The sequence below is a fragment of the Oryza sativa genome, chromosome 11 (genome assembly GCF_034140825.1).
Source record: "Oryza sativa Japonica Group chromosome 11, ASM3414082v1".
In the NCBI taxonomy this organism is placed as follows: Eukaryota; Viridiplantae; Streptophyta; class Magnoliopsida; order Poales; family Poaceae; genus Oryza; species Oryza sativa.
Window position 1 is genome coordinate 24,801,830 of NC_089045.1, and position 17,904 is coordinate 24,819,733.

Genomic DNA, 17,904 nt, shown 5'->3' on the forward strand with positions numbered 1-17,904 from the left:
GAGCTTGAGAGATGATGATTTAGTTTGAGTTAGCTCATACAATATAACTAGAGCCCACTTCAACGCACATGTATTTTGCTAGAGATAGATAGCATTGCATCCCTATTACCTTGTGATATTCTATGAGAGAAGTTGTTTGCACAGCTCCATTAGTGGCCCCAGGCTCCCCCTCCTTCCACTACTCGGCACTAGTTCATTTGGATTTGCTCGTTGCGCGATTGAGGAAAGACGGTGATCCATCATCACTTCCGCAAGTGATTGGTATCTGATTTCATAATATCTTAGACCATTCAAAGTACACCTAGGTGACATTCAGTCTTAACCTGCCACCTAGGAGATTCCCCTCCACATAGGCAACTGGCGTACCCCTAGGAAAATCTCCATCTCCCTATGAGGAACGAGTGGCACTGTTAGAGAATGCAGGAGAGAGAGAGAGAGAGAAGGGGGGGGGAGAAGGACCTGGTGAAGTGCCACACAGTCGATGAGGCCATCGCCGCCGAGCTCCATATCCACCATCACCATCTCAATCTGCATCAGCTCTAGAGGGGTGGCCCTATCTGTGAACCAATAGTAATAGAGCAACACTATCACTTATATGCTTTTTCGCACCCAATCCCACCCAAAAGTCCTAGAACATGTTGGTAGGGATGAAAACGAATCGGAAACGGATGGAAACTAGCTCTACAATATTTGTTTTCATTTGGGGGTACCCAAATCGAACTAGGATATAGAAATGGAATCGAATATTATCAAATACAGACACAAAGTGAATACGGTAACGAATATTTACTGGAAAATAAAAACCCCTTAAATTGAGCTTCCATAGTCAAGGAAGAGATATTGCTTGTTATTTTTTCTGAAATAAGAGGTCAACATCTCCAAAATTTACATCACCAATTTTCTAGGTGGTCCCACAACCGTATGTAAAAATTTATTTTCAATAGTTGTTCCCTAAGAGACTCGTGTGTAAATATGGTTATGCACTTTCTAGTCTCGAGACCTCTTACTTCATGCGTAGATTACTTACTATATTACTTATCAAGTTTTTGTTGTGTAGATTGAAGACGCTATTTATTTTATTTCACATCTTCGAAACCTGTAATGTTTGTTTTTCACTTCAAATATTTTTAAACACAAATGTCATAAGCTACAAAGTAGTAGGTCTCATTGAGCTCTACTACTTTGTTATGGAGCACATCTCCATCTGATGTTGTTTGAATCGTAGATCTAAGATTTTGTAAAAATAGATATGGTATTTTATAATGAATATTTAGAAACCCCCTCCCTCCCCCCAATGATCTCAAATAATAAATTTTTCAGAAACAAAGTTGTAGATCCCATCTAGCTCTACAATTTTGATATAAAGTTTGTCTTCATCTGACTTCATATGAAAAAATTATGTACATATACATGTTTTTCTTAAATTGATCCATGTCTACGGATATCGAATAAAATCCCGGATAATTTCCAACTGTTTTTCGATTCCAACGGATAGTGTCCTTCCTGTGTTTGTTTTTGTTTCCCTAAAAAAAACAAATTCGCTTTTGAATCCAAAAACATGCGAAACTATTCAACTGAACCTATCCGGTTCCCAAAAAACATCCGTAGACAGAAAGTATTTGTACCAGTTTCATTCCTACCTGTCGGTTTAAGCCATGAACCAACATTAGTACTTAACGTTGTGTAGACATTAGTGATACTCGAATTGCTTTTTCGTATGAAATTGGTTATGACAAATTTTATATAAAAATTGAAGAGAATGAAGAGATAATGACACTTTTTACATTTGAGAACGTTTACATGCTTGGATATGTATTAGAAATTCTCAAATTCTCAAATGGAGAGAAAAACTCTATAAAAATTTTAGATCTTGATGAGATCTATAGCTTCTTAGTTGACAATATTTTTGTTTGAAATCATTTAATGCCTAAACATACCCAAATGTGCATATACCGTTAGATACAAATCGGAGTTGAGATTTACCGGTCATCTATTAACTTATTAAAGCAATAGAAAAAGGAGCCTCAACGCTAGCTCTCACGGCCTAGAAATTCTCACATTAATTGGGGAAAAAGAGAAGTAGAGTCCATATAGAAATATAATTTAAAAATAACAAAAATTCGGAAATAAAAATAAGCCATATAAGAAGAGGAGACTAGAGTCCATACAAGTATACAATTTAGAACTAATTGAAAATCAGAACTAAAAGAAATAATAAAACTAAACCTAGAAGTCAGAGTCCCTATATAAACACAATTTAAAAATAACTAAATTTGGAACTAAAAAATAAGAAATATTGGAAGAAGATTCTATAGCCCATATAGAATATAATTTATAGCCTCCACGTTCACTCTCACGACTTAGAAATTCTCACATTAACCGGGGAAAAACGTAAAGTCCATATAGAAGTAAATTTTAAAATAACAAAAATTCGAAACTAAAAATAGGGAATATAGGAAGAGGATACTAGAGTCCACAAGTATACAATTTAGAACTAATTTAAATTCGGAATTAAAAAAAAGAAAACTAAAACTAGAATTCAGAGTCCCTATAGAAAAAAAATTAAAAATAACTAAAATTAGAATTAAAAAATAAGAAATATTGGAAGAAGATTATATAGCCCATATAGAATATAATTTAGAAAAACTGAAATTCGGAATTAAAAATAAATAATACTAAAAATATGAGTTTAGAGTCCATATAGAAATACAATTAGAAACAACGGAATTTTGGAATTAAAAAGGAATATTGAAAGAAGAGTCTAGAGTCTGTCGACGTTTCATGTCACGACTACGGTATTTGCATAGTATGGGGATCGTTGGCACCAGGGTATATGCGAGATTGAGGTAAAAGATGGAGACGAGGATTTTTATATAGGTTCGGGCCCCTGAATTGTCAGGTAATAACCCTACTCCTGTTGGCCGAAGCTGGACGCTGCTCTTATTCATCATAATCATACCAGTATAATATTTGGGGTAGCCTATCTTTCTATTGTCGACTTGGCGGCCATAAAACCATCCCGTAGTCGCCAACAGAGTAGTCTTCCTCCTCGAATCCATGTCCGGCGAGATCAGAGACAACGCTAGATCCCTCCTGATGGTAGTCGTAGGTATCGTATGGGGACTAACTAGGCTTATCTCCAATGTCAATACCCGGCGGCTTGTCTTGGCGTATGTTGGCTTGTATGTTGTATCTTGATCTATTGCTCCGTGTCCCCCCTCCTCCTAGAGGGTCTTGTATTTATACCCATAGGTGTCCCCTTGTCCAAGTAGAAATAGGGAGACCAATATGGATACAATTCTAGTAGTCCTTGTCGTTTCCATGTAGAACTCTATTTATCATTCCTTATCTGGAATCCCTCCTATATCCGAAGGTTATTTCCGTATAAGACATGGTATGTGGTGGGTCCAGCCGAGATTTAGTCAACTACTATTGGGTATGTAGTATCCATAACTCTGACAGTAGCCCCCGACTTCAAAGAAAATGAACGAGTTCATATTCCCAATCCGAAGACCTCGGAATAACTGTTGTCAAGCTCACGTGACCGTTCTCAGTGAGTTCAGAGATAACGTTAGACTTCCCTTATCAGCCTCGTGCGGGCACCGTATAGGGTTTGTCTGAGTCAATCTCCGACGTCAACCAAGAAAGTACAGAGCATGCGACTAAGTCTCCCGTCTTGCCATAATCGTGAATTTGGATTGAAATCAAGAAATTTTATCTCGGCGGGTACACCATCTCTTCATTCCGTATTCCTTGTCGAGATCCACCAACCGTTCTCAAGTGATCGAGAAGGCGCTGAGTCTGCAACGAAGCCTTGAAGTCTGACTTGACTGTTCCGATATCTGATTTTCCTGAAATCATTACTCAGAACATTTGTTGTACTCTCTTTAGTCGATCTCGGAGTTAACCGTAGAGACCAGGAGTCTTTGACAATGATGAATGGAACTTTCCTGAAATCAATACTCATAAAAGAATATTAGATAGAAATAACCCCCGAGCAAACGCTCAAAGGGTGACATGTTATAATATGTATGGAAAATTGAAAATGAATTAAATTTACAGACCAATGTTTTGTGTACGAGCGTCTTCTATTTTACCGATTTCGATCAGTCAGTTTGTCAAGTTATACACTCTCCCTAGCCCCCAGCCTTGTCATCGAAGATATTTTCTCGAAGGAGAAGGCTCTAAGACCTTTGACCTGCCTTGGTTGAAAATGCGCTTACCCTAGCCCGCAGCCGTGAAGTTGGAAAACCCAATTTCCGATTACACGGCTTGGTTAATACGCACGGTGAGCACTCTTACATGATCAGGTCTTACATGATCGTTCGGCTCTGCATTACCTGACAAAGCCTTATCCGCTCTAGACATCCCCAGCTGAAATTCCCTTAGGTTTCTCGGAGGCTTTGTCAGGGCGGCGTAAAGGGATAGTAGGATTGGATTCAACTCGAGGTGTCTTCGTAGTAAGGGATCTTTGAGCAAAACACTTGGCGATATTGTGTACCTGATATCAACTTTATTGAAGTAGAGGTAGTGGGAGAATCGCTACACCACTGGTCGAAAACCAGGGGTAGTCATAACTCGATCACTCGAAGTGGAGGTAGTGGGAGAATCGCTACACCGCTGGTCAAAGACCAGGTGTAGCTGTAACTCAGACCACTAGAAGTCGTGGTGCGAGGTCCGCTACGCTATAGCCATAGTCATACCTCGACCATCTAAAGTCGTGGTGCAAGGACCGCTACGCTATTGTCGTAGTCGTACCTCAACCATCTGGAGTCGTGGTGCGAGGACCGCTACGCTATTGCCGTAGTCGTACCTCGGCCATCTAAAGTCGTGGTGCGAGGACCGCTACCCTATTGCTGTAGTCGTACCTTGACCATCTGGAGTTTAAGGCGCGAGAGATCGCTACATCTCACCTATAAGGGCGCTAATGTTGGTTTATTACATGTGTTTGTCATGTGGCCAGCATGACTCACATACCCAACTTATAGCACATCAGAATGTCTGCTCGCAATCATGTCGGGTGATCAAGCCGACAACGTTCGCGAGGAATTATCCGTTAACAATCTTTTCTCGAATAGCCCAGCCATGGCTGGTGCTATGAAATAGGTCGTCGGTCTTCGTTGGTAGGTTGGGTGCGATGACTCTGCATTTGTCGAGAACGTTCTCGATAATAGGGTGTACTTGACCACAACCTACTCGAGTGCTCAATTATTCCTGAAAAATATTTTCTAGAGGGCTAGGCATATAGCAGATAACATCGAGTGTATACTCAGAAAACTGCATGAATCTTCTAGTATTATTAGGATATAACGAGCAGATGTAAATATAAGACATTATGTAAACCGTAAACAAACATGATCTATATGGAAGGAAATAGAGCGAGCCCCCAGCGTTAAACCGTAGTCAGTTTAACATCAGAAATACTCGCACAATAGATATTGTATAAAAAACATGCTCTAGGTAAACATAATAAATTATTGATCTGACAATGTTGTATGATCTTGAAAAAAGGTACAATAATTTTCATATGAAATATTGCGTACCTTTGTAGATACATGCCGGATGTATCTACAAAATTAGTAGATCAATTTAAAAAACCAATCTACCAATTACCTTACTGCGTACTCGTTCGACGTCATACGGCCTGACATCTTTTGGTACACCGCGAAACTTGAGGCTTGGATGATCTCGAAAGACCAAATTGTTGATGACGATGGTTCCGATTTTGTCGGGGCACGTACTCTGGTCGGGTTAGACTTCCCAGATCCAAAGTAGTTGAAATATCTCTTGTCAAAAAATCCATAGTGACGATGACTTGGCAAAGCTTGACGAAGATCCCGATCCGTCGGAGAACGCACTTTGTTCGGGTCATATCACCCAATATACGAAGTCGTTGAGTAGTTTGCTGTTGAACAATACATCTTCTTGAACCCATCTCGTCAAAACCCTGAAGCACCAAAATCCTCCTAACTGGTGTGCCACTGTCGACGTTTGATGTCACGACTACGGTATTTGCATAGTATGGGGATCGTTGGCACCAAGGTATATGCGAGACTGAGGTAAAAGATGGAGACGAGGATTTTTATACAGGTTCAGGCCCCTTAATTGTCAGGTAATAACCCTACTCCTGTTGGCCGAAACCGGTCGTTGCTCTTATTCATCATAATCACACCAGTATAATATTTGGGGTAGCCTATCTATCTATTGTCGACTTGGTGGCCATAAAACCATCCCGTAGTCGACAATAGAGTAGTCTTCCTCCTCGAATCTGTGTCTAGCGAGATCAGAGACAGTGCTAGATCCCTCCTGACGGTAGTCGTAGGTACCGTATAGGGACTAACTAGGCTTATCTCCGATGTCGATACCCGGCGGCTTGTCTTGGCGTATGTTGGCTTGTATGTTGTATCTTGATCTATTGCTCCGTGTCCCCCTTCCTCCTAGGGGTCTTGTATTTATACCCATAGGTGTTCCCTTGTCCAAGTAGAAATAGGGAGACCAATATGCATACAATCCTAGTAGTCCTTGTCGTTTCCATGTAGAACTCTATTTGCCATTCCTTATCTGGAATTCCTCCTATATCCGAAGGTTATTTCTGTATAAAAAATGGTATGTGGTGGGTCCTGCCGAGATTTAGTCAACTACTATTAGGTATGTGGTATCCATAACCCTGACAGAGTGCATATAGGAATTTAGAACAAATTGAAAGTCAAAATTATAGAGTTTTGAGTCCATATAGAAATACAGTTTAGAAATAACTAAAATTCAAAATTAAAAAATAAGCAATATTGAGAAAAGAGCCCAATGTCCATATAAGAATATAATTCATTTTGGAATTAAAAAAAGGAACATTAACGAAAACTTATATTCCATATAGGAATACAATTTATAATAACGGAAATTTGGAATTTAAAAATAATAATATTGGAAGAAGAATATAGGGTTCATATAGGAATTTAGAACTAACTGAAAGTCAGAATTAAAATATTTTAAAAAATTAAAAGTAGAATTTAATGCCCATACATAATTACAATTTATAAATAACTAAAATTTGAATTTTAAAATAAAAGCAAGATTGGGAAAAGAGTCTAGAGTACATATAGGAATACAATTTGGAAATAAGTAATAACTAACAATACAATACAAAATTCAAAATTGTGTTGCTATTTTTAATATATTTTAATAATAAAATATGAAAATATTTAAGCTATTACTATATGAGAAAAATATAACGATACTAATCGTGTAATCTGCGCGGGCCACCATGCTAGTTTATATAAATATAACACTTAATTAATACCAGCCAACCCATCCAAACCTTAGTCCCAATGCTACCACCACTCCTCTTCTCTCCACGTCGCCGCTGCCATACCTCTCCTCTCCTATCATCGCCTCCTTCCCTCTTGCACACTGTCGTCACTGACCCCCCCCCCCTCTCCCCTATACAGGCGCCACCGCCTCCTTCTCCCCCTTCCACGAGCCAAAGTGGCGGTGGCCAATGTTGTGTGGAGGAGGATGAAGGGGTGGCGGTGGTGCGTGTGGTGGGGACGAGGCGGTGGTCAAGCTCCTCTCTCTTTGTGTGTATTTGTCTGTCTCTCTCCTAAGATCCTGATCGAGTAGGCGGTTGTGTGATGGGGAGGATGACATGAGGCGGCGGTGATGGGCGAGGAGGACAAGGGGCAGTGGCTGATGTTGTGGGCGAGGATGAGGGACTGGTGGACAGTAAGGTAAGAGCTAGATCAAATTGGCCCCGAGCTAGGGATTGCTAGATCTAGCCCATGGCAGTGCGGCGACGACAGTAGATTGGATGATGCGGTGAGGACGGCGGCTCAAATGGCGTGGCGAGGACGGTGGCTCCTGTAACACATGTGCGGTGGCCGGTAGATCCGACGACAGGCACCGATGGATCTGGTGCCACCAAGGTCGTCGTACCGACATCGTGGAGGTCTTGGAGGAGTGTCGCCGACCATGTGACTTTAATTGATTTTTTTGGGTTGATCATTGGATTGATGTCGATGTGAAAGAGAAAAGTTTGTATTTGTGAGATATATATGTTTGGATGTTGTTTTTTTTTTGTGAGATTTATATGTTGGATCTCTAGAGAAAAATTTGTATTAAAGTGTGCAGTTACTGAACGCGTAAAAAACTGAAGCAGTACATGAAAAAAATGAGTGAGCGGCAACTTTCGTTTACCGGAATTTTATTGTAATTTATAGGAATTTTCATGATGATGTTGAGTACTTCAACGGTTCAGCCTCTCATCATATACTTCCACCACATTTTATAGGAATTTTGTAGGACTTGTAAGAGGTCAATCAACACTAACAAATGGCTTTATATATACATAGGAGAGGGAAGCATTGAGACTCTACACACTTTCCCGTAGGTGCCATATAAACTTACATGATAAGGTGAATGAGAGATATAAAAGGAGAGAGAAAGAATCACCTCTCATGTAAGGGGTAATCTCTACATAAATCCAAGAGAGATAAGAACAAGAGACCCATAAATTGATAGGAAACAAATAAAGTAAAATTAATATGATGTATTAGGGCAAGTGTGCTAGAGGTGATTTGTTCTATATATTGACTCTTAATTAATGAGTTGATGATGTTGACTAAATTAAGGTGACTATCACCTCCACTATAAAACTTGTCCTGAGAAAGCGACCGCACCGTATGAACGGGCCCTGACTGCCATAACTCAGTCCATTGTCTTAAGTCGCAAATTAATGGCGGAAAACGGAGGCTGGCAGTATATATTCACATCCCACCACCACGGCACCACCCCAGCGAGCTAGCCTTCCCCCGCGAGGCAGCAAGACCATTATCCGAGCCATCAGTTGGGCGCAGAGTTGGGGGGCAGACTTACAAGGTAGGTGGCAAGTGAAATACATCTCAAGATTTGGATGGAGGGTTAGCACCAGAAGAATAGAAGCTCAAGATTTGGATGGAGGACTGGCACCAGAAGAATTGAAGCTTGATGGAAACCTTGGTCATCTGGAGAGTTTTGGGCTTCAGCAGTCACTCTTCTCTGCTGTATTAAAGTCACTTCTTTCCGCTGGCTTGATCACGTTTGTGTTGAGGATAGTTTTGCTGAAGGGTCACTTCTGGACATAGGTCCTATTGATCGTAATTTCGGTTTCGGTCCTTTTTTTTTTCCTTTGTTTAGTTTCAATACTTGTAAAGCTTGGGCTTTCATGCCCTAGTTCGAAAAAAAAAAACCATGACTGAGCTCGCTTCTGGCGCCGTGAGCTCACTGCTGGTGGTCATCCGCAACGAGGCGGCTCTTCTCGGCGGTGTCCGGGACGACGTGCAGTTCATCAAGGAGGAGATGGAGAGCATGCACAGCTTCCTGGGGCACCTGGCCAGGAGCGCTCCACAGGGTGGCGAGCACGATGAGCAGGTGTGTACATGGATGAAACAGGTGCGGCTGCTCGCCCAGGACTGCAACAATTGCATCGACCTCTACCTGTACTCTGGGAATCCAGAGATTCACCGCGCCAAGGGCAGACTCCGGCGACACCTCTGGTGGGCTTACTGGTACCTGCGCAAGATGGTCGCGCAGCACCGCGCGGCCATCCAGCTATGCCAGCTCAAGGACCGGGCGCGGGACGTCGGCGAGCGACGGATGAGGTACGGCGTGGAGGTTCCAGCCACGACAAAGGCTGCTGCACCTGACGCAGAAGGTGGCTATGCTGCTGGAGATGATGAAGACTATGAGGATCATTCTGCTCGAAGGGCCGTCTATGAGCCCCCCGCTCTGGAAGACTACGTGAACGCAAAACTATTGGAGTGGGCAGAAGAAATTCCTCCAGACGCCATTGAGACGTTGTCCATCGCCATTGTGGCACCGGATACAGATAACAAGGAAGTCCTTGATCTTGCACGCGATACTTTGGTTGTTCCAGGCAACTACTACCATCGCAGTATCACGGTCAACGTCCCGGCGGTGCACGCCGATTTTTTACCGCTACGACCTAAGGAGATTCTCTACTACATCTTACGGGAGCTCGAGCCCGGATCCCAGAAGCACGTCACATATCAAGGTGACCCTTGGCAAGATTACTACAATATTTACTGTGGCAAAAAAAGGGTGCTTCATAAAATCAAAAGGAATATAGAAAAGATGAATGTTTACAAGAAGCTTGAGAAGATCAAGAGTGATATTAAAGATGGACAACATAAGAGTGACAAGCAGCTGCTGCTTCAACTACAAAAGAAGGGTGTGGATCAGGTGGATCTACATGTACTCGTTCAGCTATTGCTGCTCCAGTCTCAACAAGACCAAGCAAACAACAAAGCAGTAGACATGTATAAATTACCAGAGTGGAACTACGATAACATCATGAAAATAGCAAGGAAGCTTAAGAAGCATATGGAAGCAGACGAGGAGCTTAATGAGCAAATTAGTGTAGAAAAGAGAACAACTAAGCAAGGAGGAGGAGGAGAGAACAAGGAGGAGAAAGACAAAGGAGATGGAGACAGAGAAGAGGGGAAGGAGGAGAACGAGAAAGACAAAGGAGAAGCAGACGGAGAAGGAGAGCAGGAGGAGGAGATGAAGGACAAGGAAAAAGGAGGAGAAGAGAGGAAGGAGGAGCCGCACCACGAGAAGCAGGAGCACAAGAAGGAAAAGGAAGTGAAAGAAGAAGAGAGGAAGGAGGAGCAGAACAAGGAGAAAGAGGAGAGGGAAGGGACAGAAGAAAAACAAGTAGGAGGAGGGGAGAAAAAAGAAGAAAAAGAAGACGGTGATGATGATGGCGTCATCGACGACAATTACGATGAGGAGGAGGAGGAGGAGGAAGAAGATGACGACCCGATTCATCTTCATGAAGCTCAATACGTACAAATTCTACTAGAAGTGTTCCCAAAGATCACCAGCAGCAAGGCCCAGCAGCAGGACAAATCAGAGGCCAAGCAAGCTACAAACACCGCAACGACTACATTGGATGAGGTACGAATCAAACAAATGATCAATGACGCAAAACGAGATATCTTAAGGGAGCTGCGGGGAGGCAAATCTGATAAGAATGAAGCAACAGGAGAACCTGATGTTCCACCTGATAAGAATCAACCAACAGGTGAACATGCAGGTGTTCCGGACCAAAATGGAGAGGCTTGTTTTGAAGAATTAGAGCTGAAGATCGAAGAAATCAAGCAGGAACTTAAAGAGCAGCTGAAGATCAAAGGGATCGTGGACAAGATCAAACATCACTTACAGGGTGAGTGCCCCCTCATTATCCTAAAAGTTGATGACATGATGGATGGATCCAGATGGGAGGAGTTCAGAAGGGCTTTGAGCCTATTAGAATGCAGTGCCGATGCACTGATCTTCACCACAGAGAGCACCGAACAGGCTAAAGGATATTGCTATCCACCGCGAGAACCTATAGATCACTGTTCTCATGTTGGTCTCTACCATCATACAGTGCTCGAACTTACTAGCAAGCAGAAGAATAAAAGCAACTATGACCCCCGGATTTTTCTTGACATCTTGAAGGAGTGTGAGGGGCATGAATTCTGCATGAGGATCTTCACCCATGCTGTGTATGCTAACCCCAAGAAGAGCACTGAAGAGTTAAGCAAGCTGCACAGCACCCTGCAGGATTCACAAAAATCATTTGACGCAATAGCTAAGAATATGCTCATGTACTCTTACAATGATCTGCCTAAAGAATACAAATCCTGCTTGTTGTACCTAGCTATCTTCCCCAAGGGACAGAAGATCAGGCGGTCAACCTTGATTGGACGGTGGGTTACAGAAGGGTTGACATTCAAGGAAGATTGGCCCAGTTCTGTGCGTCAGGCAAATCAATGTTTTGATGCCCTCATCCGTCGGTGGCTTGTTTATCCTGCTGATATTGGTGCCACAGGAAAGATCAAGAGCTGTGAAGTAGGTGATCTAGTTCATGGGTTCATTACCACAATTGCTAGAAAACAACACATTGTGGAGACACGCCTATCACATCACTTGGCTCGCCACTTCTCCATTTTCAATGATCTCCGACTCCGCAGTTCCGATAGAATTCAAACGTTCTTCCAAAGCCTCTCACAATCATCTCGAGTATCCCTACTGAAGGTTCTAGATCTAGAAGGTTGTCAGTGCTTTGGTGTTAAGAATCAGAGGTACCTCAAGGACATCTGCAACAAGATGTTACTGCTCAAGTATCTGAGCCTAAAGGGAACAAATATTACCCAACTGCCCAGAGAAATCAACTGCCTCCGTGAGCTAGAGGTATTGGATATCCGAGAAACCATGGTGCCAGCAAATGCAACGGTTAATGTCCTGCTCTTGAAGCTGAAGCGTCTACTTGCTGGTCACATTGACCCAAGTCTAAGAAATTTTCGCACTAGCGTTCATATTCCTCACAGGATAGACAAGATGGTAAACATAGAGGTACTATCTAATGTCAAGGCCCAGCGCAGTGATGATTTGGAAGATATTGGAAAGCTATGGCAGCTGAGGAAGCTAGGTGTGGTTATTAATGCTAAGAAAAGTCACCTCGAGAAGTTGCTTAAAGCAATCAGCGACCTACATGAGTGCATCCGTTCTCTGACAATCACTATTCCCACAACCACACTCGAGGGTACTCCTTCAAACCCAGAGTTACCAGATCATATTGACTCTAACCTTCCCCATCCCAAGAAACTTGAGAGTCTAAGCATCAGTGGAGCCAGGTATCTTTTTCCATTGTTGATCAAAAGTGATAATAACAAGCTTGCCAAGGTAACTCTAAGTAGCACACAACTGAACCAAGATGATCTGGAGGTCCTCGCCAAGCTACCCAAGTTACAGTGTGTTAGGCTCCGACACATTTCATGCACAGAGAGCATGCTCATCTTCAAGAAAGATGATTTCAAATGTCTCAAGTACCTTCTTATTGAGGGCTTTAACTTGACTAATATCACTTTTGAGAATAGATCAGCCTGTGAGCTCGAGAAGATGGTTTTATCTTCCACCAGCATAGAGTCTATCTCTGGAGTTGATAGGCTTCCAAAATTCAAAGAGCTTGAGTTGAACAACAGCCCTGTCCCGAATGAGGTGAAAGAAGCCATTGAAAACAATAAAAGGATAAATCTTAAATGTAATGAACCATGAACTCAAGATGAGGTAAAACGGAGATGATCAAGAGGATGAAGACAATGCTGCAACATCCTCATTCTGCTGGAAGAAACAGGTTTGTCGCCAGAGGAGCATATTTCCTTTGATCCCATGGTGTGGTTTGTGTGTGCTAGTGTGGATTGCCATCTGCTGCTTGTCTGTTTATTTCTTTCTGCTGTGCGTGGGCGTGTCTTTATGTTCTGCATGATGTAATAATTCTTGTTGTACCCTGTTTTTTCTTCCTTAATCTGTTTTGCTCTGTTTCCTAGTTCGAGTCAGTGTAAGCTCGAGTCTTGATTGTTCAAGCCGGAGCAAGTCCTTAGCTAGTTGGCACAACATGCACTGGCGTGTGGGATGGCACACGATTCAGCGAGCAAGTTAGTTGTGTCATTGGTGCGGCACGCCCCGACGTGCGGGATGGCGCACGAAGTGGACGGGCATGGCGTACGTAGTGGCTTGAAGGCCACAATTTCATTTGCGTCTTGTCTATTTAAGTTACAATATAATCCAGAAAATGCTGCCACTTGACAGCACCAAAAATCTCTTCATGTTCGAGTTCTTCATCATCAAGTTCAGAGCAAGTTTGTTTGTTTGGTTTGTTTCTAACACTCCATGTGTTTCAACTGAGTGTGTCCGGTTACTTGCTATGCATAAGTGCCTTGTGCCTCTAATTGAGCTAAAATGGTCATGTCTCTGATCGGATTTGAATTTCTGTGGTTTTCATTTGTCGAACACCATATGCATTCATAAACATTTTGGTGTAATAATAAGTATAATATTTGTGTACACATTTGACTTCTAATTAATATAATGTGTGTTACAGTATACAGTTTTCTTATTCCTGAAAAAGCAAATATTATGCAGCATGCTTGACTGGATTCTGAAACTCAACGATGAACTTGGTAAATGGGGAAAGCAGAGTTTTATGCAGATTAAGTATGCATGATCTGTAATCTGTCTGCACCTTCCGATTGCACTGCTAGCAGTATGCATGATCAAGGAAAAAGAGAAGTTGTTTTCAGTCGTATGTTGTCGTGCTTTTGGTTGGTCCGTGTGGTTTCTGTCCGTGCATTTTTTCTGATGGAGAAGCCAGTATAGTTCAGAAGTTAATATAACTGAGTACACGACTTAGCAAGCTGCATGCCTTGATCGATGGGGAGGCCAGTTCTTCAGACAAAAGGAAATGATTTGTGCAGGAGGACAGCTTCAACCGAGCATTTAGCTAGCGAAGCAGTGGACATGTGCATGCATACCGGAGTTATAATAACGAGCAGGACCACTTGATCACTTGATCCTCCCATTCTCCCCTCCAATGAGCATCTCTGTTGTGCCTCGCCCCCACCCTGCCCTTGTCCTCCCATCTCTGGTGGCTCTACAGTCTACACTTCCTACCGCACTAATCCAACAAGCTGCTAGCCCTTCCCCAGCACTGCTCACACGATGGTTGACATGATGCTAGCTATAGTTTAAGAGGTTTCCTTACTAGAACCATTTATAAAGATATAACAAGCATGGAAGCAAGCAATAGTCAAACAATATCCTAACTGGAGTGTAATTCACTAGTAGGCTAGTAGATACTAGATACTGGCTACAATAGTTTAGTAACAGTGGCCAAGTACAACATGACACCATAACCAAGCATGAGTCAGTAAGCATGGCTCAAGTCAGAAATGCAAAATATCCCGAAAGAATTTGAGAAGATAACTATCAGGATTTCACTACAACATAGAAGAACAGTTTTAATTGTTGGGTAGTCAAGCAAAATAGAAAAAAGGTTAGGAGAGTAAAAAAAAAGGGGGGGGATTACAAAGTATAAAAATGAAGTACAAACAGAACAATGTATACTACAAAAACTATAGATAAGTAGTTCATCATGTGCCCAATCATCGTGTTGAGTGTTGACAAGAAGCAGAAAGGGGTAGCAAGGAGATGAAACAGCAGATTATGTGTATAGTTACTACAAATTTTTATAATTTCTAGTTGTCCAGAGGAAATCTGATATCACAATACTTTCGTTGTTTACATTAATTTCAGTGCAAAAAGAACATTTATATTATCTGAGCCTAAGATATTCTTTGCATCTGTGTTTGGAAAATTTATACTTCAATTTTCAGGTTCTTAAAAGAAAACTAAAAATGACAAGCCCCGACACTTTCAGAAGAACCAATAGCTATGTCTCTCCTAGACATTCCCTAGTTTACATGGGGAATAATACCTTTCATGGAGTATGCTATGATGTTCTATCCACATATACAAAAAGAAGAACAAGGTCACATGCTGAAACTCGGTTCAGTAAATAATATAATATCTTATGGCTATGGAACCTTCTTAACCAAAGTACCCAAAAATACAGAAAACTATGGTTCATCAACCTAACATGACAGAACTAAAGTCTAGCAACCTAACATGACAGACTTAAAGTTTAGTAACACTTCAAATATTTACTCCACATGAAACGCTGAAATCATCCATACTTGACAATTTTCAAGAGAATTCCAACAGAGAGTACAAACTCACTGTTATTGTCAAAACCCAAAGTTGACACCTAGTGATTTAACTGAGCTCCCTTTTCTTTTGTGAGGAACTAAAGCTCCATTTTAACCCATAGCACTAGTTAGGAATCTTCACCAAGACAACCAGCGGCGGAGCCAGCGTGGAGGGGGGGGGGGTGGCTCGAGACCCCGCTACCCCGCTGGACTCCATGGAAATGTGAGGGAGGAGAGGGGGGGAAAAGAGGGAGAGGAAGAAGAAAATGGGGGGAGAGAGGGGGCTGAAGGAGGAAGAAGAGGGTTGAGCCCCCCCTCTCCTCCAAACCTAGCTCCGCCACTGAAGACAACAAATAACAGGGAACCAAGTCCAAAGATGATCAACGCTTTAGTCCATAGATCAGTATAAACATCAAATTTCCATGATCCCAAAGTACACAACCGATTGTTGGTTGTAGGGCAGGAGTTACATTGCCAATATCTACAGCAAGGAGCTCCTCTGATCTTCACCGTTAGACAATTTACTCGCAGCACATTAATTAAGGGTGGTAAACTACTTAACCACTGAAGACATCATGATTGCTAGTTTACTACAAAAGGGATGCGCCTAACATAGCAATTTCCAATCCCAATTCACACAACTTAAATGCAACCACATTAGTATAGAGTTAATCTCGGATAGCAAACTCTACTGATTATTCAAAGCTATGAAGGATCATTCTAAAGCAGAAATATGGAACACGACATCCAATCCACTCATCAAACGTCACTAATTTCACCATAGAACCTACAAAAACGACATTTCTCACCAAGCAATGCACGCTAGTAATCATCTCAAGCTCAAAATTAGGATCAGGAAACCAAGCTGACTAAATCGGTCATTGCGAGGGCACCCTTCTAGTTCTAAGCTAACGCCCAAATCCTCATCAGTCATCACAAAAATCTATGAGATGCGGAGCAATTACATTGGCACAGAAAAAAAAAAGGCGAGGCGCCTCACCTCGGAGAGCCACCGGTCGTCCTCGGCGTCGGCGATCGCGAAGCGGTCCACCCGCCGGCGCCGCCCTCGAGCTCGCGCACGAGCCCCTGCAGCGACGCGCACAGGCGGAGCCGCGGGGAGTAGAACTCCAGCACGGCCGCGTCCCTCCCGCTCGCCGGCGCCCGCTGCTCCGCCTCCGCCGCCAATCCGGGGCTCCTCTTCCTCACCCCCACCGCCGCCTCCTCCGTCCGACGAGGGGGAGGGGAGGTCCCCGGCGACGAGGCGGCCCTGCGCCAATGTGCTGATGGACTTGAAGAGCCAGGGAAGCTCGAGGTCGCCGCAAGGCCATGGCAACTTGAAGCAGAGTAGCAGACGAAGGGAGAGGGGTTTCGTCTTCGCGGCGGCGGCCATCTCTTAACGGTGGAAGCGCCGGCGAGGCGGCGGCGGCGGCGGATTGGTCGAGGGCGTGGGGGATGAATGGACGGCGCAGCGCAGCGCAGCACAACTCGATCCAACGGCTAACATCTAACTCACTGGAGTACTGGACGCGGCCTCTACTTTTACGATATTTCCACAAAATACCCCAAAATTATTTTTCGTTTATAAATATGCCCTTTGGCTATGGGGCCATTGTGCGCTATAGCTGTCACTCCCTTTTTCTGAAATGAACCATAGATCAATCTCAATTCATATCCCCAACCCTTTACTCCTGCTCTCTAATGCCACTGAATATTTTGCTCACTTCGCTGGCATAGCTGGAATTCTTTGCAGAGTACTCCATCCATCTCTATAGCAGGCCAAACGGGCGGCCCGGCCCAGCACGGCACGGCACACTGACGGCACGGCCCACTAGGGCACGGCCCGTTAGGCACGGCTCCTGTAGCGGGCCGTGCCGTGCCGGCTCACGTGCCAAGGCCTCGGCCCAAGCACGGCCCAAGGAGGTGCTGGGCCGTGCCGGGCCGGCACGGCTACTGTAGCGGACCGTGGGCTGGTAGCCGGCCCACTAGTACATGTGGCCCATAAAAATTAAAATTTGAGGGGGAAAAAAAGAAAAAAGGCAGAAAAAATATAATATAAAGGAAAACATTATAAATATAGGATAAATGTGAGGAAAATTTAGGAAATATATCATAAAATATATGGTACAAATAGGATAAAATGTGGAAAAAAATAAAAAATATGAGAAATATATGGGAAAAATTAGAAAATCGTAGGAAAAATAAATGGGCCGGTGGGCCATGCCATGCCTGGGCCGTGCCGTGCCGGCACGCTACAGTAAACGTGCCGTGCCGTGCCGGCCCACGGGCTGAGGCGTCGGCCCAAACACGGCACGGGATAACG

General features: G+C 43.2%; 1 protein-coding gene and 1 pseudogene across 1 annotated transcript; one reads left to right on the plus strand and one right to left on the minus strand.

Annotated features, from left to right (window-relative positions):
* Positions 1 to 246: 246 nt before the first annotated feature.
* Positions 247 to 17,061, minus strand: LOC107279269 (uncharacterized; annotated as a pseudogene).
* LOC4350851 (disease resistance protein Pik-2-like) lies at positions 8,717 to 13,638 on the plus strand. Its single transcript, XM_026021615.2, has one exon. The coding sequence runs from the start codon at positions 9,223 to 9,225 to the stop codon at positions 13,093 to 13,095; it is 3,873 nt and encodes a 1,290-aa protein (XP_025877400.1). The 5' UTR covers positions 8,717 to 9,222; the 3' UTR covers positions 13,096 to 13,638.
* Positions 17,062 to 17,904: the final 843 nt, after the last annotated feature.

Excerpts from the sequence above, each read along its gene's own strand:
- LOC4350851 (XM_026021615.2), top strand. The coding sequence starts at position 9,223 with ATGACTGAGCTCGCTTCTGGCGCCGTGAGCTCACTGCTGGTGGTCATC.